At 44.7% G+C, this 24,639-nt stretch overlaps 6 protein-coding genes and 1 pseudogene across 6 annotated transcripts; all 7 read right to left on the reverse strand.

Annotated features, from left to right (window-relative positions):
* Positions 1-5: 5 nt before the first annotated feature.
* On the reverse strand, positions 6-1,056 carry LOC132551998 (NADH-ubiquinone oxidoreductase chain 4-like; annotated as a pseudogene).
* A 660-nt stretch (positions 1,057-1,716) lies between these two features.
* LOC132550986 (NADH-ubiquinone oxidoreductase chain 1-like) lies at positions 1,717-5,151 on the reverse strand. Its single transcript, XM_060215444.1, is given in 3 exon segments — positions 1,717-4,169; positions 4,172-4,194; positions 5,066-5,151. Coding segments are annotated over 3 exon segments (1,059 nt in total). The 3' UTR covers positions 1,717-3,219.
* A 10,147-nt stretch (positions 5,152-15,298) lies between these two features.
* On the reverse strand, positions 15,299-16,909 carry LOC132548997 (cytochrome c oxidase subunit 2-like). The gene is given in 1 exon segment (XM_060213262.1): positions 15,299-16,909. A coding segment is annotated over 1 exon segment (1,086 nt). The 5' UTR covers positions 16,429-16,909; the 3' UTR covers positions 15,299-15,342.
* LOC132545982 (NADH-ubiquinone oxidoreductase chain 5-like) lies at positions 15,299-18,284 on the reverse strand. The gene has a single exon (XM_060210039.1). It carries the CDS (start codon positions 18,260-18,262, stop codon positions 16,952-16,954), a length of 1,311 nt encoding a protein of 436 aa, XP_060066022.1. The 5' UTR covers positions 18,263-18,284; the 3' UTR covers positions 15,299-16,951.
* A 180-nt stretch (positions 18,285-18,464) lies between these two features.
* Positions 18,465-19,881, reverse strand: LOC132547991 (cytochrome b-like). The gene is given in 1 exon segment (XM_060212178.1): positions 18,465-19,881. A coding segment is annotated over 1 exon segment (1,176 nt). The 5' UTR covers positions 19,867-19,881; the 3' UTR covers positions 18,465-18,690.
* Positions 19,882-21,919: 2,038 nt separating this feature from the next.
* LOC132549988 (cytochrome c oxidase subunit 3-like) lies at positions 21,920-22,787 on the reverse strand. Its single transcript, XM_060214352.1, has one exon. It carries the CDS (start codon positions 22,685-22,687, stop codon positions 21,923-21,925), a length of 765 nt encoding a protein of 254 aa, XP_060070335.1. The 5' UTR covers positions 22,688-22,787; the 3' UTR covers positions 21,920-21,922.
* On the reverse strand, positions 22,769-24,635 carry LOC132547001 (NADH-ubiquinone oxidoreductase chain 4-like). The gene is given in 1 exon segment (XM_060211093.1): positions 22,769-24,635. A coding segment is annotated over 1 exon segment (1,290 nt). The 5' UTR covers positions 24,571-24,635; the 3' UTR covers positions 22,769-23,280.
* Between the last annotated feature and the right edge of the window lie 4 nt (positions 24,636-24,639).

Raw genomic sequence — 24,639 nt, forward strand, 5'->3', positions numbered from 1 at the left:
GGAAATAACATCTCAAACCCCGAACAAACCATCAAACTTCGGCTCTTAACCTTATCGTAGTACTCTCCAATAATCCCAAAGAGGCCTGACGAACTTAGCCCATGAGCCACTATTATAAAAAGAGCACCTAACCAACCAACCCTCCTTCCGCTTAGAATACTAAGCTGAACCAAACACATGTGCCCTACCGAAGAATAAGCGATAAGGGCCTTCCTATCAACTTGACGGAGACAAGCTACGGACCTCAACACACCCCCCAAATCCCTACATTGGCCCAAAAGACCTGAACTGAATAAGACAACTGACCGTACCTTAAAAAAACACGCATTAATCCAATTCCCCCTAACTTAAAAACAACCACAGCACAGCACCCCCACCAACCCAATCCCCCCAACAAATCCGCATTAAAACCCATAAAAAAAGAAGACTCCCCCCAAAAAACAAACACAAGAAAGACAAGAAACGGAATTGAACCTCCTAGAGTGTAGAGAAATATATAAAATGTTGCAGTAATTCGCTCCGGCTGTATGCCTCACTTAAGAATTATAATAGCCATAGGAACTAAAGTTAACTCAAAAAACACATAGAATCAAAGAAAATTCCAACAAGAGAAGGCTAGAAAACAACAAAAAACTACCCCCCATACACACAACCCCCTTAACTCGGGCTTAGAAATAATTATTATCAAAGCCCCCAACCAAAAACACAGAAAAACTAAAGACCTAGACCAATCATCTAGAATAAAAAAATCCCCTATCACATAACCTTCCAAGGAACCCCGATATAAAATAATGGGCCTTCTTAAAAAACATAGGGTAAAAAACTGCCAACAACCCACCTCCCCAAACCTAGGAAGCAACCCCAATAAAACTGCCAACATCTTACCAGCGGAAGGAAGGTCGCTACCCTCCCTAGCTACAGATTAGAAGTCAAAGCTAAGGCAACTCTCCGCCTCTTCTACCCCCACCAAGGGCACAATCAAGATTTAACACCTACAAAATCACCCCAACCCCCTACTTAGCACCTCTACGCCTAGGCCCTTTAATAGCGGTATAATTACCAGGTAAAATTAAAACATATACCTCTGGATGCCCAAAGAACCAGAATAAATGCTGGAATAAAACCGGGTCCCCCCCACCTGAAGGATCAAAGAACCTACAGTTAAAATGACGGTCCATAATCAACATAGTCAACCCACCCGCTAAAACCGGTAAAGATACCAAAAGCAAGAACCTAGTAACAGACAGAGCCCACACAAACGGAGGACAAAACTCAGCCTTGTACGCCTTTCCTCGCACATTTAAAAAAGTTACTAAACAAAGGAGGATATATAGTCCAACCAGTTCCTCTCCCATAATCAATATTAAAAGACAGAATTACTATATACAAAGCAAATGGTAAAATCCAGAAACTCAAAGTGTTAACCCGGGGAAATCTCATATCAATAGCCCCTAACAACAATGGTAACAACCAATTACCAAAGCCCCCAATTAATACAGGCATAACAAAGAAGAAAATCATCATAATAGCATGTAAAGTAACCACACCATTATACACCTCTGATCTTGGCAGCCATATGCCAGGACGACCCAGCTCTAATCGCATAATCCATCTGAGACTCAAACCCCCAAAACCAGACCACATCCCCAAAATAAGATATATAGTCCCCACATCCTTATGGGAGTTGGCCATAAGTCAACGACCCCAACGCTTCACTTCACCCAAACTAAACTCAAATTTATTTTATTTTAACTACAACCTTAATAGACTGAAACCTAAAGCTAAATGTCCTTTCGTACCCTAAAGCCTAAACTCAGTAGAAAGAAGATAGAAACCGACCTAACTTTCGCCGATCTGAACTCAGCTCACGTCGGGTTTTCATGGGCGAACGAACCAACCCTTAAGACCGCCTGCAAGCCTTAGGATACCCAGAGCCAACATCGAGGTCGCAAACCCGCCCATCTATAAGAACTATCAGGGCGGATAACGCTGTTATCCCCGGAGTAACTTCTTCTGCTAATCACAAATGCATACCTCTGTGGGTCGTAGCGCACCCGCACTTTAAATAATAGGAGTCTAGTCTTGCTCCTTTGCTGCCCCAGCCAAAACTGCCGCTGCATCCCTCTACTTGAATTAACATGAAAACTTAAATTAACCTGTTATTCTAAAAAACAGTAAAAACTAAGGGGAATAACGCTTACAACTTAAATTTCTAACTTCACGGGGTCTTCTCGTCTTTCTCACCTATGGAAGCATTTGCACATCCAATTCAATTTCACCAAAACAAACTAGAGACAGTTAAAGACTCGTCAGACCATTCACAGGACCTACAATTAATAGGCCATAATTTAGCTACCTTAGCACGATTTACCGCGTCCGTTTAAGCCCGAAAGCTCACCGGGAAGGCACGACCCCCCATGTTAATCAGAAAGCCATGTTTTTGTTAAACAGGCGGTCCCTTTTTTTGCCGAGTTCCTTTAGCTTTGTTTACCAATATAGTTGCTATTCAACACTGCTTTACTTCCTGGATTAAAAACAACTACATCACTCCGACTACTCATCCCTACATTATCACTTTTACTACACCTGTCCAGTAAAAAGACCCCATAAACAAAAAAGGAATTAAAACTTCTATTTTAATCCAGGGAAACTCTGAGGCTTAACCCACTCCAAAAAGATAGCTTCTTCAAGCCCACTTAAACCCCCACTCTTCAATAACTTCCTTTTACACTAGGTCTCTCAGCTTATCCTGAAAAACCTCACTTCTTTTAAAAACGCTTCACTTCAACTCCACTAAACTGATATCTCTTATTTAGCTTCCTAGAAAACCCTTATCCTTAAAGTACGTTCTCCATAGAGCTACACTTATATGTATTTCTAGGGCAACCAGCTATCAACCCGCGCGAAAAGTATTTCGCCACTATCTTCCCGTCTCCGGATAGCTATCTTACGCCAACCCCTAGCGAGAAAGTAGATCGCAGAATTTTCGGGCTATTCCCTAAGAATAAAAAGTAATAAGGCCATGATGCAAAAGGTACATGATCCCATCACTGGTACCTACCTGTTAATCTGTTCATTCACTCACGTTACACTTATTCTATCGCTCAAACCCTGTCTGTTTCAGTCACCCCTACTAAGACAATTAAAGATGATTCACTCAACCCTACAACTAACCTATCAACTATTCAGCAAAAGTTATCCCAACCCAATATATCCCTTCTAAACCAAAATAATAAATAAAGCAAAAGCACCTATTAAAACAGGCAAAACCCGCCGCCACACAAACCCCATTAATAAATCATATCGGTACCGGGGAAATCTACTCCGACACAAAACAATCAATAAAACTACCAAAAATCTCATAAGAGACCTCATCAAACCCCCCCCCAAGAATCCTAACCCACCTATTCCCCCTAAAATATTACCTCCCCCTAAAAATAGAACCCCTGTCAGGCTACTTAGAAAAATAACACTTGCATACTCAGCAATGAAAATTATCGCAAAACCCCCCCTTCCGTACTCCACGTTAAACCCCGAAACCAGCTCCGACTCTCCCTCTACGAAATCAAAAGGAGCCCGATTACTCTCTGCTAAAACACAAAAAACCCACCAAGGAAAAGCCAAAAACAAAATTCCCCCATTAGAGCCCCGAGCCTGAAACCTATCAACATCCACAAAATCAAGTCTCCCGCACATAAAAAAGGGGCCTAAATACAAAAAAACTAACATCACTTCATAAGAAATCACTTGAGCTAAAGCCCGCACAGCACCAAACATAGCATATTTTGAGTTAGACGACCAACCACACAAAACCACCCCGTATACCCCCACTCTCAATACACTTAAAACATACAACCCCCCCCAAAAAAAATAAATTCCACACCCCCAAATCCCAGAACTACACCTCCATAAAACAAAAGAATGAAACAACATAAAACACGGACCTAGAAAAAACAAAATTGGATTGGAAACACGCGGTGTAAAGTACTCTTTGCTAAAGAGCTTAATTCCATCAGCAAAAGGCTGAAGAATTCCAAACCACCCAACCATCTCGGGGCCCTTACGCCCTTGAGAAGCAGCTAAAATCTTACGCTCAAACAAAGTCAGGTAAGCTACTCTCAATAACACCAAAGCATAAAAACTAACTGACCAAAAAACTACTACCACTCAACCAAGCGGCCAATCTTAGACCTCCTAGCGGATGTAAGCCGCTCGCACTAACTATACTAGCCTGGCCTAACCTAACAACCCCTCGGGGGCCCCTCAAGCCAACTTAGCCGCTTCAAAACTTCGTTTTCTTTAAACTACCCAAGGAACCTTCACCCTCAGAGACATAGTTCAACTTTAACCACTTCCCCGTTAACAGCGGGGCGCCCTTCTTAGACTAATATCCCTCCCTTTTCTCCTTTAACTCATGTGTATTCCAAACCCCACAAGATCGCTACCCAAACCTACCACATTTAAAGTACCTAAAATTAGGGTTGAGAGGGCTGTTTTATACCTCACCTCTAGATTAAAAGTCCAGCGCCCTAACTTAAGCTACCAACCCAGCAAACTTAGCAACCATTTCCTAAACTCCCCCACTATCCTTAACAAACCCTCTACTAACACATAACTCCAACCCCTCCATTCAATACTAATTTTAGAATTAATTTACCCTCAACCTTAAAAACCCCCATACAAATAAACTAAACCCCGCACACCTCCACTATCAAATCCCTAAAAACTAATCCCCCCCAACGCCCCACTTTACCAACCTTCTTTTTAAATCCCTCTTATTTTAACTTCAACCTAAGTAGACTGAACCTAAAGCTAAATGTCCTTTCGTACCCTAAAGCCTAAACTCAATAGAAAGAAGATAGAAACCGACCTAACTTTCGCCGATCTGAACTCAGCTCACGTCGGGTTTTCATGGGCGAACGAACCAACCCTTAAGACCACCTGCAAGCCTTAGGATACCCAGAGCCAACATCGAGGTCGCAAACCCGCCCATCTATAAGAACTATCAGGACGGATAACGCTGTTATCCCCGGAGTAACTTCTTCTGCTAATCACAAATACATACCTCTGTGGGTCGTAGCGCACCCGCACTTTAAATAATAGGAGTCTAGTCTTGCTCCTTTGCTGCCCCAGCCAAAACTGCCGCTGCATCCCTCTACTTGAATTAACATTAAAACTTAAATTAACCTGTTATTCTAAAAAACAGTAAAAACTAAGGGGAATAACGCTTACAACTTAAATTTCTAACTTCACGGGGTCTTCTCGTCTTTCTCACCTATGGAAGCATTTGCACATCCAATTCAATTTCACCAAAACAAACTAGAGACAGTTAAAGACTCGTCAAACCATTCACAGGACCTACAATTAATAGGCCATAATTTAGCTACCTTAGCACGATTTACCGCGTCCGTTTAAGCCCGAAAGCTCACCGGGAAGGCACGACCCCCCATGTTAATCAGAAAGCCATGTTTTTGTTAAACAGGCGGTCCCTTTTTTTGCCGAGTTCCTTTAGCTTTGTTTGCCAATATAGTTGCTATTACACACTACTTTACTTCCTGAATTAAAAACAACTACATCACTCCGACTACTCATCCCTACATTATCACTTTTACTACACCTGTCCAGTAAAAAGACCCCATAAACAAAAAAGGAAATTAAAATTTCTATTTTAATCTAGGGAAACTCTGAGGCTTAACCCACTCCAAAAAGATAGCTTCTTCAAGCCCACTTAAACCCCCACTCTTCAATAACTTCCTTTTACACTAGGTCTCTCAGCTTATCCTGAAAAACCTCACTTCTTTTAAAAACGCTTCACTTCAACTCCACCAAACTGATATTTCCCATTTAGCTTCCTAGAAAACCCTTGTCCTTAAAGTACGTCCTCCATAGAGCTACACTTATATGTATTTCTAGAGCAACCAGCTATCAACCCGCGCGAAAAGTATTTCGCCACTATCTTCCCGTCTCCGGATAGCTATCTTACACCAACCCCTAGCGAGAAAGTAGATCGCAGAATTTTCGGGCTATTCCCTAAGAATAAAAAGTAATAAGGCCATGATGCAAAAGGTACATGATCCCATCACTGGTACCTGCCTGTTAACCTGTTCATTCACTCACGTTACACCTATTCTATCGCTTAAACCTCATCTATTTCAGTCACCCCTACTAAGACAATTAAAGATGATTCACTCAAACCTACAACTAGCCTATCAACTATTCAGCAAAAGCTATCCCAACCCAAACATTTTCCCATAAATCAGCACTTTTAATTCTTAATCAGGGCGCACCTTCCAGTACCCCTACCTTGTTACGACTTATCTCACCTCTCGGCGAGAGCGACGGGCAGTTTGTACACAAGCCAGATTCACGTTCAGGGAAACATATTAATTCCCCCTTACTCCTAAGTTCACCTTCACCCTAATGTTTCAAAATAAAGATCCGTATTTTAAATCTAAATTGTAACACCTACTCCCTTAGGCCGTGGGCGGTATTACGACCTGAATTCACGGACACCAACGATATAATCGCTACGGCTCCATTGAGCCTGTTACTCCTTGCTCGAACAACAAGCTGACAACGGCAATACACCAGCTGCACTTTTTCAAGGCCTAGTAAGATGCGACGGGGATCATCGGATTAAGGCACATATTCCCCTAGGTAGTTAACAAGCCGCCAAGTTCTTTGAGTTTTAAGCACACGCTCGTAGTCCCCAAGCAGCTGCCTGAAAAGCAAAGTTTGCGTCGGTAATAAATGGGTCTCAAATCCATGTCTTCGGCTTCCCGGTTCCGTGGCCTCAGCCCAAAGGAAACATTCCCCCCTTCCTCCGAGGGAGACCTGGATTACACCCCTTCCCCTCGGGGTAGGCTCCCTAATTTTTAATAATAACTCTCCACAATGGAGCAGGCCGTCTAACCACCTTTTGCACTTTACCGCTTAACTTGAGTTACTCAGGTCTAACCGCGACTGCTGGCACCTGGTTGGACTCCTCTAATCAACAATAGCTTAATCAAGCTGGCGCTCATGGTTAAAATCTATCCACTGGAGGTATGAAATAAATTATTAACAGTCCTCGAATTCCTCTGATTGTTCAAACGTAAACTCCTCCAGAAAAAAGCAAAAAACACTAATTAACGAAGAAGGACCGGTATACGCATTCACTGCATAAACTACCATGTGTTAATTGACCAAATTAATAGCTAAGCAAGGGTAACCAGAACCAAACTACCAATCCCTCCTTCGCCCAAATCGCCTCCTCCAATTAAGAAGACTTCACACTTGGAAGGAGCGCGTGCTTTTTACACTAGAGACGACTCCCCCTCCAAAAACCCTAACCACCGCCTTGCAGGAATAAACCAACCCCTTCGACTTACAAGACCGACGTTCTACATAAACTAAAAGCGGACCTACTACGTAGCAGGAGAGAATTATATTCCCGTAAATAGGTTTACAGCCCACCACCTAAACTCGGCCACCCTGCTCTAAACCCAAGTGCATGGAGGACTCCACCCCCCCACAAAGAAAGGTTCAAACCTTCTAGCCCGATAGGCTGCACCCACCCACCCAAGCCCTGAGGAGTTTCCCCCTTCCTGTGAGACTGCAGCTCATTATTGTATTTCAACTACAGGGCTAATTTACCCTCACATCCAAACCCTAGCACCAACTCAGCTCCTACCCCCCCCCATCCCTCACACCCACAACAAAAAACCATAGCAAATCTAACTAGACCTCTCTTCCTCCAACCTCAACCCTCTTCCAACTTAAACACACTAACCTTCCTCACCACGAGCTCCTTCAACGACCCCACAAGACCGCCAACTTGATAATCGGGGGGTCAGTTAAAACCACTAACCGCTCGAAAAACGGCCGCACTACTTATACTACCCCGACCCAAAGTAGGGGGGGGGGATCTATCTACCCTCCGCCGCGGGGGCATGAACCCAGCATACTCGTTATAATACCCTACCAATTTAAAACGGGTGAGACCTCAGCAGGGCCCCCTCTCCCGATCCTAAATCGGACACATGATCTGCCAACCCGCCCATTTTCATCCTCTATTTTGTACAAAGTGCTAAAGGGATTATAACCCTTGAAACCTACCACATCAAAGTAGCCCGCTAACGCCCGGCTCAGCACCCCTCATTTTAACCGTATTATACTGCAGGGAAAAGCAGCTAAACTTCCTCCTCGGAGACCAAAACTCCAAATGCGCGAATACACCACCCTACACCCCTATAACCCTACCATTTAAAAAAAGAAGACCTCTTCAACTTTCTTACCTTACCCACAACTGTACTAGGCACATTAACCCACCATAACAACCGAAAATATCTAAAGCCAACAATAAAAATTAAAGCAAACCACAAAAGCCAATTACTCGGTTCAAACTGAGGCACCTAAGCCAAAGGGCTAATTTAGCCACCAGCTACCCATAGAGCAGCCGCACTCTTTATGCTACTCTGACTACCCTACCCTTTCTTAGTAAGTCCCCCAACTCGAGGTAACCACCACCGCCGCATATATAGGGAACAAGCAACCTTATAAGAATCACCCCAAGACCAAGCAATAATACCCACAAAGACTAAAGTCTGCACCAGCATAATAATCCACTCTAATACACCAACCCAAAACCCAGCTGCCCCAACAAAAACAATCCCCAAAAGCCTGTTATTCCAAACAAAAAACATCAACACCTCCCCTATTAAAGACATAATAATATGCCCACAAGACACATTAATTATTAACCGAACACCTAACACAACCGGACGAACAACCCAGCTCAACAACTCTACAAACACTACAAACAAGTTTAAACCGAGAGGAGCCCCCATTACCCAAACCCTCCGGGAAAACTTCTTCAAACCCCAAACCCTCCACAGCCTCCCTACCCTCCAAAACAGTAACCCGTACCTTATCACAAACACCGGAAGACACCTAACCCTCTTTACAAAAGGAATCATCCCTAGAAGATTAACTCTTAAAATTACTACAAAAACAAACGTTAAAATATGAGCCCTTCCACACTTCTGACCCCACTCATGAATACAAAAGAACTTAGAAATTCTTAAAACAAGCCAGATCATAAGTACTTCTAATCCCCCCGGACTTATATAAAAAGGCCTACTCATCATAAACAACACTGCAAAAGGAAGTAAAAAAGAAATAAATCTTCTTAAACTTATCCTCCAATCAAATTGGCCAAAATACCTTCTTAAACCCACATACGACACCTAGGGTAGGGGGAGGTCTGACTCCTCCCACAAGAAGGGCCGAAACCTACTTGCCATCAAGGTCCCACCCCGCCTCCTAAACTTCATACTCCTCTAACCTTCTACCACCTTACCTAATCAGTAATCTCCAATCTCCTTACACATAAATCCAACTCTTCCACTCACTAGGCCTCTAAGAACCCCTACCCTGTATCTTTTGTAGAATAGTAAAATTACCCCACTCGTAAAAAAATTCAATACACCCTCAGCCCCTGCCCCCCTTAACTTAACTTACTACCCCCCCACCATTTTTTACATGGTCGTACCCTCTAACCTCCTTTCCCCCCTTACCAACCTACCCTCCAAAAGACCCTACCCATTTAAACCCCCCAAAATACCACACCCCCCCCTTCTTCCCTTCCATAATTTACCCCTCTAAAAACATACCTAATATTCGTAACCTAAATATTGCAAAAAAGCGACCCAAACGCAAAGGGTACTCCCTTTGCGGTCGCTTTTTTTTACCCCTAAAATCGTCTTTCTCGTCTGTTTACCTAAACTTTTCTACCCTACAAGTTTTGACCCCCCTACTTTTCAAAAAAAAACAAAAAAAAAAGTATGAGGAACCCTTTTTTTGGGGGCTCGACGGGCAGAGGCGGCCCTCTCCAGAGGGCCGGAGCACAAAGGAGGAAACCTTACGCAGGCCAGCCCTGTAGGGGGGGGTAGGGGATTCCATCCCCTACCCCCCCCTGTCACCCCCCCCACCCCTGCCCTAGGGGGACCAGGAGGATTCCTCCTCCCCCTAGGACCCCCGGACCTCCTTTTTTCTTTTTTTTTTCCTCTCTCCCACCGGACCCCCTCCACCCTTACTTTACCCCCCCCCCCCCCCCCCCCCCCCCCTACCTCTCGCCCCCTACCTCCCTCTCTCCGGGGCGGGACCGAGACGGGACTCCTCACTGTGCCCCGGGGACCCCTTCTCCACCTCTTCCCCGAGGCACGGACGATCGGAGCTCCCTTCCTGCCGGAAAGAGGGAGGGCCCAGGGGGCCGATTTCTCCTTGGGGGAGGGGGGAATTCTAAGGGGGAGAGGGCCAGGCGGCTCTCCCCCTGTTGATAAGGAACAAACCCTCTCGGGTTTGGTCCTTCTCTTTTACAGTTTCAAATTTAGGCCCTTTGGTACCGATTTAAATCCTCTTTTCGTTATTTTAACCTTAATACCTTAACTTTACCCCCTGCAAGGCTGAAACCCAGCCGCCCCAAATCTACTACTTTTAGGACTTCTCACCCCTTATATATTAAGCTAAATATATGGTCAAAACACACCCAAAACCTAACTATAAATATAGCTTACTTTTTACTTTTTACAAAATTATCCACTTTAACTTACAATACACGTATTAAACCTAGCGGCCCTTCCAAATCCCTATCGCCCGAAAATTTCCTCATACCCTATTTACCTCTCTAAAAACATACCTAATATTCGTAACCTAAATATTGCAAAAAAGCGACCCAAACGAAAAGGGTACTCCCTTTGCGGTCGCTTTTTTTTACCCCTAAAATCGTCTTTCTCGTCTGTTTACCTAAACTTTTCTACCCTACAAGTTTTGACCCCCCTACTTTTCAAAAAAAAACAAAAAAAAAAGTATGAGGAACCCTTTTTTTGGGGGGCTCGGCGGGCAGAGGCGGCCCTCTCCAGAGGGCCGGAGCACAAAGGAGGAAACCTTACGCAGGCCAGCCCTGTAGGGGGGGGTAGGGGATTCCATCCCCTACCCCCCCCTGTCACCCCCCCCACCCCTGCCCTAGGGGGACCAGGAGGATTCCTCCTCCCCCTAGGACCCCCGGACCTCCTTTTTTTTTTCTTTTTTTTTTCCTCTCTCCCACCGGACCCCCTCCACCCTTACTTTACCCCCACCCCCCTAACCCCCCTCCCCCCCTACCTCTCGCCCCCTACCTCCCTCTCTCCGGGGCGGGACCGAGACGGGACTCCTCACTGTGCCCCGGGGACCCCTTCTCCACCTCTTCCCCGAGGCACGGACGATCGGAGCTCCCTTCCCTGCCGGAAAGAGGGAGGGCCCAGGGGGCCGATTTCTCCTTGGGGGAGGGGGGAATTCTAAGGGGGAGAGGGCCAGGCGGCTCTCCCCCTGTTGATAAGGAACAAACCCTCTCGGGTTTGGTCCTTCTCTTTTACAGTTTCAAATTTAGGCCCTTTGGTACCGATTTAAATCCTCTTTTCGTTATTTTAACCTTAATACCTTAACTTTACCCCCTGCAAGGCTGAAACCCAGCCGCCCCAAATCTACTACTTTTAGGACTTCTCACCCCTTATATATTAAGCTAAATATATGGTCAAAACACACCCAAAACCTAACTATAAATATAGCTTACTTTTTACTTTTTACAAAATTATCCACTTTAACTTACAATACACGTATTAAACCTAGCGGCCCTTCCAAATCCCTATCGCCCGAAAATTTCCTCATACCCTATTTACCTCTCTAAAAACATACCTAATATTCGTAACCTAAATATTGCAAAAAAGCGACCCAAACGCAAAGGGTACTCCCTTTGCGGTCGCTTTTTTTTACCCCTAAAATCGTCTTTCTCGTCTGTTTACCTAAACTTTTCTACCCTACAAGTTTTGACCCCCCTACTTTTCAAAAAAAAACAAAAAAAAAAGTATGAGGAACCCTTTTTTTGGGGGGCTCGGCGGGCAGAGGCGGCCCTCTCCAGAGGGCCGGAGCACAAAGGAGGAAACCTTACGCAGGCCAGCCCTGTAGGGGGGGGTAGGGGATTCCATCCCCTACCCCCCCCTGTCACCCCCCCCACCCCTGCCCTAGGGGGACCAGGAGGATTCCTCCTCCCCCTAGGACCCCCGGACCTCCTTTTTTCTTTTTTTTTTTTTTTCCTCTCTCCCACCGGACCCCCTCCACCCTTACTTTACCCCCACCCCCCTAACCCCCCTCCCCCCCTACCTCTCGCCCCCTACCTCCCTCTCTCCGGGGCGGGACCGAGACGGGACTCCTCACTGTGCCCCGGGGACCCCTTCTCCACCTCTTCCCCGAGGCACGGACGATCGGAGCTCCCTTCCCTGCCGGAAAGAGGGAGGGCCCAGGGGGCCGATTTCTCCTTGGGGGAGGGGGGAATTCTAAGGGGGAGAGGGCCAGGCGGCTCTCCCCCTGTTGATAAGGAACAAACCCTCTCGGGTTTGGTCCTTCTCTTTTACAGTTTCAAATTTAGGCCCTTTGGTACCGATTTAAATCCTCTTTTCGTTATTTTAACCTTAATACCTTAACTTTACCCCCTGCAAGGCTGAAACCCAGCCGCCCCAAATCTACTACTTTTAGGACTTCTCACCCCTTATATATTAAGCTAAATATATGGTCAAAACACACCCAAAACCTAACTATAAATATAGCTTACTTTTTACTTTTTACAAAATTATCCACTTTAACTTACAATACACGTATTAAACCTAGCGGCCCTTCCAAATCCCTATCGCCCGAAAATTTCCTCATACCCTATTTACCTCTCTAAAAACATACCTAATATTCGTAACCTAAATATTGCAAAAAAGCGACCCAAACGCAAAGGGTACTCCCTTTGCGGTCGCTTTTTTTTACCCCTAAAATCGTCTTTCTCGTCTGTTTACCTAAACTTTTCTACCCTACAAGTTTTGACCCCCCTACTTTTCAAAAAAAAACAAAAAAAAAAGTATGAGGAACCCTTTTTTTGGGGGCTCGACGGGCAGAGGCGGCCCTCTCCAGAGGGCCGGAGCACAAAGGAGGAAACCTTACGCAGGCCAGCCCTGTAGGGGGGGGTAGGGGATTCCATCCCCTACCCCCCCCCTGTCACCCCCCCCACCCCTGCCCTAGGGGGACCAGGAGGATTCCTCCTCCCCCTAGGACCCCCGGACCTCCTTTTTTCTTTTTTTTTTCCTCTCTCCCACCGGACCCCCTCCACCCTTACTTTACCCCCACCCCCCTAACCCCCCTCCCCCCCTACCTCTCGCCCCCTACCTCCCTCTCTCCGGGGCGGGACCGAGACGGGACTCCTCACTGTGCCCCGGGGACCCCTTCTCCACCTCTTCCCCGAGGCACGGACGATCGGAGCTCCCTTCCCTGCCGGAAAGAGGGAGGGCCCAGGGGGCCGATTTCTCCTTGGGGGAGGGGGGAATTCTAAGGGGGAGAGGGCCAGGCGGCTCTCCCCCTGTTGATAAGGAACAAACCCTCTCGGGTTTGGTCCTTCTCTTTTACAGTTTCAAATTTAGGCCCTTTGGTACCGATTTAAATCCTCTTTTCGTTATTTTAACCTTAATACCTTAACTTTACCCCCTGCAAGGCTGAAACCCAGCCGCCCCAAATCTACTACTTTTAGGACTTCTCACCCCTTATATATTAAGCTAAATATATGGTCAAAACACACCCAAAACCTAACTATAAATATAGCTTACTTTTTACTTTTTACAAAATTATCCACTTTAACTTACAATACACGTATTAAACCTAGCGGCCCTTCCAAATCCCTATCGCCCGAAAATTTCCTCATACCCTATTTACCTCTCTAAAAACATACCTAATATTCGTAACCTAAATATTGCAAAAAAGCGACCCAAACGCAAAGGGTACTCCCTTTGCGGTCGCTTTTTTTTACCCCTAAAATCGTCTTTCTCGTCTGTTTACCTAAACTTTTCTACCCTACAAGTTTTGACCCCCCTACTTTTCAAAAAAAAACAAAAAAAAAAGTATGAGGAACCCTTTTTTTGGGGGGCTCGACGGGCAGAGGCGGCCCTCTCCAGAGGGCCGGAGCACAAAGGAGGAAACCTTACGCAGGCCAGCCCTGTAGGGGGGGGTAGGGGATTCCATCCCCTACCCCCCCCTGTCACCCCCCCCACCCCTGCCCTAGGGGGACCAGGAGGATTCCTCCTCCCCCTAGGACCCCCGGACCTCCTTTTTTCTTTTTTTTTTCCTCTCTCCCACCGGACCCCCTCCACCCTTACTTTACCCCCACCCCCCTAACCCCCCTCTACCTCTCGCCCCCTACCTCCCTCTCTCTCTCGCCCCCTACCTCCCTCTCTCCGGGGCGGGACCGAGACGGGACTCCTCACTGTGCCCCGGGGACCCCTTCTCCACCTCTTCCCCGAGGCACGGACGATCGGAGCTCCCTTCCCTGCCGGAAAGAGGGAGGGCCCAGGGGGCCGATTTCTCCTTGGGGGAGGGGGGAATTCTAAGGGGGAGAGGGCCAGGCGGCTCTCCCCCTGTTGATAAGGAACAAACCCTCTCGGGTTTGGTCCTTCTCTTTTACAGTTTCAAATTTAGGCCCTTTGGTACCGATTTAAATCCTCTTTTCGTTATTTTAACCTTAATACCTTAACTTTACCCCCTGCAAGGCTGAAACCCAGCCGCCCCAAATCTACTACTTTTAGGACTTCTCACCCCTTATATATTAAGCTAAATATATGGTCAAAACACACCCAAAACCTAACTATAAATATAGCTTACTTTTTACTTTTTACAAAATTATCCACTTTAACTTACAATACACGTATTAAACCTAGCGGCCCTTCCAAATCCCTATCGCCCGAAAATTTCCTCATACCCTATTTACCTCTCTAAAAACATACCTAATATTCGTAACCTAAATATTGCAAAAAAGCGACCCAAACGCAAAGGGTACTCCCTTTGCGGTCGCTTTTTTTTACCCCTAAAATCGTCTTTCTCGTCTGTTTACCTAAACTTTTCTACCCTACAAGTTTTGACCCCCCTACTTTTCAAAAAAAAACAAAAAAAAAAGTATGAGGAACCCTTTTTTTGGGGGGCTCGACGGGCAGAGGCGGCCCTCTGGAGAGGGCCTGTAGGAAGATCTGACCCAACCTCCTAACACCCAGACTTAAGCTTCAACCTTGCACTTAGATCCAACCCAATCTCCTTTGTGAGCCTGAACGACAAGCCTGCACTTGAATTCTTGACGCGAACTAAACCCTGCAGCAAGACCAGGCCATTGAAAACCCGGCCTTTCAACCCAACCCCCTAATAATAAAATATATACGGGTGCGAGCTCTTCATTTATTTTCTTAATATTCTTAACTTAAAAACCCCTTAAAAGCACTACCTGGTCTAAACCAAGGCAGCCGACTATAGCTACCTACCTCGACGCCTTAAAAGCCGTTCTCCCAAATCATGCCCAGCTTGCTCCTTCTCCATTTCTAAAACAAGCTCCTCAAACTTTTTAGATCTTATCGTAGACCCCATTACCTTCTCCATTACATCAACGTGAACAAATCCCATAGATTTCAGCCTCTTTTGAATCGAGGGTAAGCGTAATAGAGGGGTTACATCCCCTTTAATCACATTAACTATATCTTTATGCCTTAATCTGTGATTTAAACACTCCCCCTCAACCGCAATGTTAATTAACTCAACAAACGCTTTCAGCCGAGCACCTAGATCACAACCCCCTTCTCTCCAATCACGCCACTCCCTATAGTCCTCTGGCCTAACTACTTCAATCATAGTAGGCATTATAGCATGATATGCGCCGCATAACTCAACACAGAACCCAGAAAACACCCCGCAAACATTAAAGTCTAAACTTCCCCGACTTAGCCGACCCGGAATAGCGTCAATCTTCATCAAAAGAAGGGGAGACCCCCAGCTGTGAAGAACGTCATCCCTCGTAACAAACACCCGAATGGGCTTTCCCTGTGGAACTACCAACGGGCGGTCAACCTCGGAGTAGTCACGGAACCTAAGAGGTCTCCCTGCACTACGCCTCACTATTCGTGAGTCCCATTTAATAGTTTCAGCCTTTCTACTTGTTAACTCATACCTTCAATACCACTGATGGCCCACCACGATTACATCAATAAAGGGGTCAAGATTTGTCTCATCATTAACATACAGAGCAAAAACGGAAACAGTGCACAAGCAAACTAAAAAAATAAAAGGCACCAAAGACCAGAAAACCTCCAACCGCCCACAGTCTAAATAAACCCTACATGTAATCTTGTTGAAAGAAGCTATCCGCAGGAAAAAAATAACAGTAAACCTTACAAAGAAAGCAATGATTAGGCACCTCTCATATACCATCTCTAAATTGTAACCCTGCAAAGTAACTGGCTCCGGCAATCTTATCTGGCTTCTCTCCAACCTACAACCTTCGCTAGAAAGCCGGCCCCACTCATTAATCTTCCTCCCCCAACCTAAGATCTGACCCCAATCTAACATCTGACGGACCCGCCAGGCATTAACCCTGCTATCAAACTTTCCATATATCTGAACCAACTAAGAAAGGCCGACCCATAAACACACCTCTAAAATATATACTACGAAAAAACAAGCAAACCAATGACTGCACATAAACATATTGCAGTTTAGCGCTTTCTTAAAACATCGAGATAAACCCCCCGGCCCAAAAAATTCAAACCAGCCCTGATCGAGTCCAGAGCTCACCTCTTCTGACAATATAAATCCGGCATAAACAAGAGGCTGACCCCTTAATCCATCTAAAAAACCCAACTCGCGAATAAAACTTCCGCGGAAGCTTCTCCACCAATCTGAGCTTTCCTCCAAAATGGGCCGTTTAAAATAGTCATTTGTATAACGCACACTAAAATTTTTTTCCTCTCAACTCTCGTTAAAATAAAGCCCTGTCAACACCTCCCTAGCCCAAAACCATCACATAACAAACCAAGGACACCTCAGCAAAATAACTTTTCTTTCTCAGCAAGGGTAGCAAGGAACCCCTGAATTAAAGAATCACCCCCCTACCCCCCCCCAAAAAAACTACAAAACAAAAAAGATTGAAACAAAAATAATGGGCCGATGGCAAGCTCAAACCTCCCCTATAGCGATATGATCTCACTCCCCCAATTTTATCTCCCCGGAGCCCGCTGAAAAAACAAAAATATCCTAACCGAGCTCTGTAGTACCCAGTTGAAAAAACTCCAACTAAAAAAAAAGCTACCCCCAACCACCCAAGCGGCCTGTGCAATATTGACTCAATAATTACCTCCTTAGAATAAAACCCTCTTAAAAATGGGATCCCACACAACCCCACACACCTTCCTAAAAAATACCATTTTAAACCCCCTTCTTCCGAGAAACACCCACCCAACCGACGCAAATCCTGCCTGTACCCTATAATAACTAAACCTACACACACAAACAAAAGGGCCTTAGTTACAGCATGAGTTAACAAATGAAAAAATGCCAACAAGGGGTACCCAATTCTAACAGAGAACATTATAAAAGAAACCTGTGAAAGGGTCGACAAAGCAACAACTTTTTTAGCATCACACTCCACACAGGCATTTAAGCCCCTCAAAACCATTGTAATTAATGAGCACCATTGCAGCAAAACTAAGGCTCCGCCCTCCAATCCCCTACAATACCGCACAACTAAAAATACTCCAGCTGTAACTAAGGTAGATGAGTGTACTAAAGAAGAAACTGGAGTCGGGGCTGCTATAGCCCGAGGAAGCCAGCTACAAAAAGGAAACTGGGCTCTTTTAGTTCTGGCTCCCACCACTAAAAAAACTCTAACCACAATGCCAAACTCGTGCGCCCCATAACCCCCGCTTCCAAACCCCAGACCCCATAACAGCAGTGCTAACACCAAAAAACAATCCCCTAAACGATTTCTTAGGCCCGTAATCATCCCAGACCCTAAGGACCTGTGACATGGATAAAAAAGAACTAGTAAGAAGGAAAAAACCCCTAACCCATCCCACCCAATTATAAGACTAAATAACCCCGGAGAGAAAATAAAAATAACTATAGAAAAAACAAAACACATTAACAAAGCGTGGAACCGAGAAGGGTGGAAAGCCCTTGCTATATAATGCCCGCTAAATTTAAAAATATTGCTAGCAATAAAAAAAACGACCCTAGAAAATAACAACCCAACCCCATCCACAAAAATCTCGACCCCAAGGTCTAAAGAAGAGTGGCGGAATACCTCAAAACCCAAGACAAAAAAATCCCCCAATAGACCCAAAGCCCCTAAAAAACAAAAGGCAGATGCGACTAAGCAAAAAGCCTCCGAATAGAATCCAACCATCAACCTAACCAACCGTCTTGCGGGGAGCCCCTAAGAGGACCTCTAGGACCCAAGTCTAGCGTGCAGATTTACACCTCACCCCGACAATAAAAACATTCAACAACTAAGCCCAACCATAACGTGATTAAAACACCCAAGAGCGAAGAATGCTTCCCCATCCCAGGTTTTGGAAACCCGAAGTTTATTTTTAACCTAGCTCTCGACCACCCGTGGTACGTCCCCGAATAAGGATCAAGGGGCTTTGTTGGACCCTTTACCACCTTATGTAAATGACCTCCCAACCCCTTTCAATTATAAGGCTCTACCTTTAGCAAATCAACCATTTCCCCCGCCCTCATTAATTTAGGATCCGGCCAATGATCTTCATCATTTACCCCTAAATCCGGATACTGTTTAACTATTTCTTCCCAGTACTCGTCAAACTCATCTCACTCATGGTCATATGAACAAATATAGTCTTCATACCGCTGCACTAGGCCTACAAGAGGAAAAAACCCAAAATAGAAAATAGTACCCCACCTACCCGCCCTAACAAAAGGATCGTCTACACCCTGCCTCCCTACATATGTTAACACGCAAAAATTAGCAACCCAAGCCCAAAACAAAAACTGGCACACGGGATAAAAACAAAATGACTCCATTTTACCACACCAAATTTCAGGCAACACAAACAAAATGAAAATAGATGCAAGCAATAGTAAAATCCCACCAACTTTATTAGGCACCGATCGGAGAATTGCGTAAGCAAACAAAAAATACCATTCAGGATGAATTCTAGCCGGAGTTTCCATGTAATCACAAGGAACAAACCTCCCCCCATCTAAAAGCCTATATGGGTAGAACCCAACTATAAATGCCACTACAGTACAGCTTAAACAAACCCCCACCAAGTCCTTCACCGTAAAAAACCTATGGAATCGAACTAATGAACAGTCTCTATCCAACCCCAAAGGGTTACCCGACCCAGTTGAATGAAGGAAAATAAGATGTAAGAAAAAAATACCCATAATAACAAAAGGCATCAAAAAATGGAGCCTAAACAAGCGCTTAAGAGTCACATTCCCTACTGCATATCCCCCCCAAACTCACATTGCGATATCTCCCCCAACTAAAGGAATTGCAGTTACCATTCTTCTAATAACCTGGGCGGCCCAATAAGCCATTTGCCTCCAGGGAAGAACATAGCCGGTAAAAGCTGTTAGTATTACCAATAACAACAACACAATACCCCTACACCAAACCTTATATAAACGATGAGACCCATAATATAACCCGCGGCCAATATGAAGGTATAAACAGACAAACATAAAGTTTGCCACATTAATATGGAACCTCCGAACTGCCCACCCCATATGAGCTTCCTTTATAATAAAACATACGCTTCTAAAAGCTAAATCTTCATGAGCAGTATAATAGAATGACAAAAGCCAACCAGTTAGAATCTGCCCAAAAAGGCAAACCCCCAGAAGTGACCCAAATCCCCACCAAACCCTTAAATTAGAAGGGCACGGAAGATCGTAAATTACTCCCTTTACAGCCGAATAAATCGGACCAGAACTTGTTGTAGAATAAGGCAACAAAATGGGGGGGGCCTTATAACCCATCTTTCGAGCTTAAAACGAACACATTATTCTGCCACCCCCATCTTACTTTATAGTACTTCGAATGCCGCGAAGAGCTCCCCTTTTGTTGTATCAACAAAGCTTAGTTACCGATACTATACAAATGGCCAATAAAACAGCCAAAAATAGAAAACTTACACTACCTACCCAACTCCTATCCCTCAACTCAGGCCCTAAACATCCCCTCACATCCACATACCCCCCACAAAAAACATCTTTATAACACCACCATCCATCATAATAAAGAATTAGGCAAGAAACCCTGATTATAAACATAACCACACCCATAGGACGAACGGTTTTCTGGGCAATGCTCTTGAACAGAGGGTTCGGGGCTAAAGCAACCGCATAGAGAAACACAACCATTAAACCCCCTAGAAATGATAGAAAAATAAAATGCCTTAACCACACAGCTCCCCTGTAGCCAAACACTAGGCAACCGAGTAACACTGAAAAAAAAGAAAAGCACCCTACAGCCTGAGGCCCAACTAAAGAACCGCACCCAACCAAAAAAAATATAACTAAAATCCACAAAAAATACCAAACCTTCACTTTTACGAGGAATAACTAAGCTTTACTTTAGACCTTAATCCATGTGCACTAACACCGCCTCGTATTTCAACCACCTGCTCCTGGAGAGCTACCCCCATCCCCTGAATGCAAATCAGGAATGTTCTTTACACTAAGGAGCACGCCCCACCCCAAAGCCTTTTAATCCCGAGCCCACTCTAAAGCACCTCGATACAATTCGTATAATAACCCAACAACCAGGACCAACAAAAAACACCACCTGTAAAACTCAACTATAGCTACCCCGACCCTCTTAGCATGAAGCACCGGAAAAAATATTAGAGACTCTACCTAACACAAAAACAAAATAGCAACCATATAGAAACGAACAGAAAACGGACACCGTGCCGAACCAAATGGATCAAATCCACACTCATACGGAGAAGCTTTTTCTGAATCCCGAACCCATAGCTGAGTAAGCCAATACCTTTGTGTTGCCATAACTGCAACTAACAATAAACCCACCAATAAAACTATCCACAAAATATCCACCCCCACTAAATAACTAGAAAAAGATGTGCATGGAAAACAGATAAGGAAGTCTCAGCAACAAAAAAGGGGCTCCCCAACGATCCCTCTTATCCCGCTTCACCCTTCTACCTCCCCTAATAACACAAAACCTTATTACAAATAAATAATAACCTCAACCAATAACAGACCCCAATGCCAAAGGAATTATAAGCAGAGGGAAAGTCCTCGCTACGCAAAAAAGGACGGCCAACTTCCTAAAGAACCCTAGAAACGGAGGAAACCCCCCTAAAGACAATAAAAAAATACAAATCCCGCCACTAAAAGAAGACCGGCGAACACTCCCACCCCTTACAGAACACAAATACCCATCACCTCTTATTAATGACAGTAACCCCCCTAAGGAAACCCAATAAGCAAACAAATAGTATACCAACAAACCTAACCCCCCCAAACAAGACGCTAACCTTCACCCGGTGTGAGCTACAGAAGAGTACCCCACAAACCGGGAAAGCCGAGTGGCACCTACCCCACAAATAGCCCCCACCAGCACCCTAACACCCCTACAAGCATAAATAACTCAACCATCATGAAAACCGTGACAAATAGAAAACAAAGGAACCACCTTCTGCACAGTCAGCAAAAACCACATCCTCTCCAATCAAATATTGTCTAACACTTCTACAACCCAAAAATGAAAAGGGGCCGCCCCAACCTTTACCATTAAACCTAAGTTAAAACCAGATACTAACGGCCCTAACCTTGACCACCTACCAACAGCAATTCTTATAATTATAATTCTGGACCCAAAAGATTGTACAAAAATACTTAAATCTAGAATCAATCGTACGTTTTTTATTATTTACTAACAAAGTTAAAGCCCCAAACAAATTTATTTCTATCCCCACCCAAACACCGAACCAACTGGGACTAAGAATAGAAAATAAAATTCTCCCCACCACTAAACTAGACGAAAAACCCAAATTGCGCAACCTCACTACTACCCCATCAAATACCCCAGAGCCCAATTGACCTTGTTAAACGCATCATCGAAGGTCCACTGCCATCCTAGGTTTCTCCACAAATAAGCTGCCCTGTAAACAAAGATCCAAATTACATCAACAAAATGCCAGTACCAAACAGCAAAAGTTAGGTTTAAATGTCGAGCACTAGAAAAGTGTCCTAAACGAGCCCGGTTCCAAGCCACAAATAAAAAAACCAACCCCCCGATCACATGTAACCCATGCAACCCTGTTAAAGAAAAAAAACAGCTCCCATAAATCCCATCAGCAATAGTAAACTTAGCCGTATAGATCTCATAGCCTTGACAAACGACAAAACATGCCCCTAGAATCATTACAATCCCCAAAGTAATTAGAGCAGTTTTAAGCTCCGCAGCCTTCAAAGCTGCCTGGGCTAAATTGCACGGACACACAGTTCTGAGAAGAAGACTAGTGTTGAGCAATGGCAAACCCCAACAAGACATTGTATAAATTTGAGGGGGCCAAAAAAACCCCAAGGCCATCCCCGGAGCCAATGCACTATGAAAAAACGCCCAAAAAAAGGAAGCAAAGAACATGGTCTCTCTAACTAAAAATATACAAAATCCAATTCGAACCCCCCGCTGCACGCGACGAGTGTGCTTTCCTAAAAACGTCGCTTCTGTGACAATATCTACAAACCACCAATACACAGACCTTACTAACAAACACAAGCCCACTAACACACGCCAAATGGGATCCCCATGAAGAAATTGAGCAAACATTATTGCTGTAAACCCTAACCTTCAAGCAGTTAACAGCGGCCAAGGACTCGGGTCTACCCGATGAAAAGGACAACGCTTCACTCAACTAACACCCTTGCCCATCCAACCCCTTAAATAAATCGTTGCCGTATCTGCGGGCATAGATTACAAGCAATGATAGCCCCAACGCAGACTCACACACCCCTAACCCTACTACAAAGAAAAAAAAATACCCCGGATTTAACTCCAAGCTTCTACAGAAACCCCCTAAAACCCCTACCAAAACCACCTCTATACACAAAAGCGCAGACAGGATATGGGTCCGTTGGCATCCAAAAGCCAACCACCCACCAATAAAGAAAGTACAAGAAAAAACTCCCGTAACCCCTACCCCACCTAAAACACCTACACTATCATAATTACCCATATACGCCATCTATGGAAGAACGCTACTTTAAACGCAACTGACGAGTGACAACCGCCCGTGATATTTTCACCATCCCCCAACTACTAACCTTAGTTTCTAAAACACTCACCTAAGCGGACCCCCAGAGTCTCAGACCCGCCTAAAGGACCACAACCTTTTGTGCCAACTACACCACAGAAGCCTATTCCTACAAAAACCCAGGAAAGAAAAAAAGAAAGAATAATGGAGCAGCATGGAAAACCCCTAGGTACCTAAACTTACCCACTCCGCAAAAAGATGGTAAAAGCGAAGACCCTGAACTCCCATGACTTACCCTCGTATATAAAACCATCATTCTAGCACCCCTAAAAAAGAATAGAAGGAGAAAACAAGGGATAAAACCTAAAGGGAAAGACCCACAGACCCCCATCCCCATAACTACCTCCCCTAAAAACCCTAATCTGGGAGGACACCTTATTGAACAAAATACTACTATACACCACCAAATCCCAGACCTCGGAAATAACATCTCAAACCCCGAACAAACCATCAAACTTCGGCTCTTAACCTTATCGTAGTACTCTCCAATAATCCCAAAGAGGCCTGACGAACTTAGCCCATGAGCCACTATTATAAAAAGAGCACCTAACCAACCAACCCTCCTTCCGCTTAGAATACTAAGCTGAACCAAACACATGTGCCCTACCGAAGAATAAGCGATAAGGGCCTTCCTATCAACTTGACGGAGACAAGCTACGGACCTCAACACACCCCCCCAAATCCCTACATTGGCCCAAAAGACCTGAACTGAATAAGACAACTGACCGTACCTTAAAAAAACACGCATTAATCCAATTCCCCCTAACTTTAACAACAAACCCGCCAAAGCTATAGACCCCGTTGTCGGAGCCTCTACGTGAGCCTTAGTCAACCAAAGATGGAATGGATAGCAAGGAATTTTAACGAAAAAAACAACCACAGCACAGCACCCCCACCAACCCAATCCCCCCAACAAATCCGCATTAAAACCCATAAAAAAAGAAGACTCCCCCCAAAAAACAAACACAAGAAAGACAAGAAACGGAATTGAACCTCCTAGAGTGTAGAGAAATATATAAAATGTTGCAGTAATTCGCTCCGGCTGTATGCCTCACTTAAGAATTATAATAGCCATAGGAACTAAAGTTAACTCAAAAAACACATAGAATCAAAGAAAATTCCAACAAGAGAAGGCTAGAAAACAACAAAAAACTACCCCCCATACACACAACCCCCTTAACTCGGGCTTAGAAATAATTATTATCAAAGCCCCCAACCAAAAACACAGAAAAACTAAAGACCTAGACCAATCATCTAGAATAAAAAAATCCCCTATCACATAACCTTCCAAGGAACCCCGATATAAAATAATGGGCCTTCTTAAAAAACATAGGGTAAAAAACTGCCAACAACCCACCTCCCCAAACCTAGGAAGCAACCCCAATAAAACTGCCAACATCTTACCAGCGGAAGGAAGGTCGCTACCCTCCCTAGCTACAGATTAGAAGTCAAAGCTAAGGCAACTCTC

This window comes from Ylistrum balloti, unplaced genomic scaffold (assembly GCF_031769215.1).
Source record: "Ylistrum balloti isolate Yb309-2 unplaced genomic scaffold, AGI_CSIRO_Ybal_v1 Utg369552, whole genome shotgun sequence".
In the NCBI taxonomy this organism is placed as follows: Eukaryota; Metazoa; Mollusca; class Bivalvia; order Pectinida; family Pectinidae; genus Ylistrum; species Ylistrum balloti.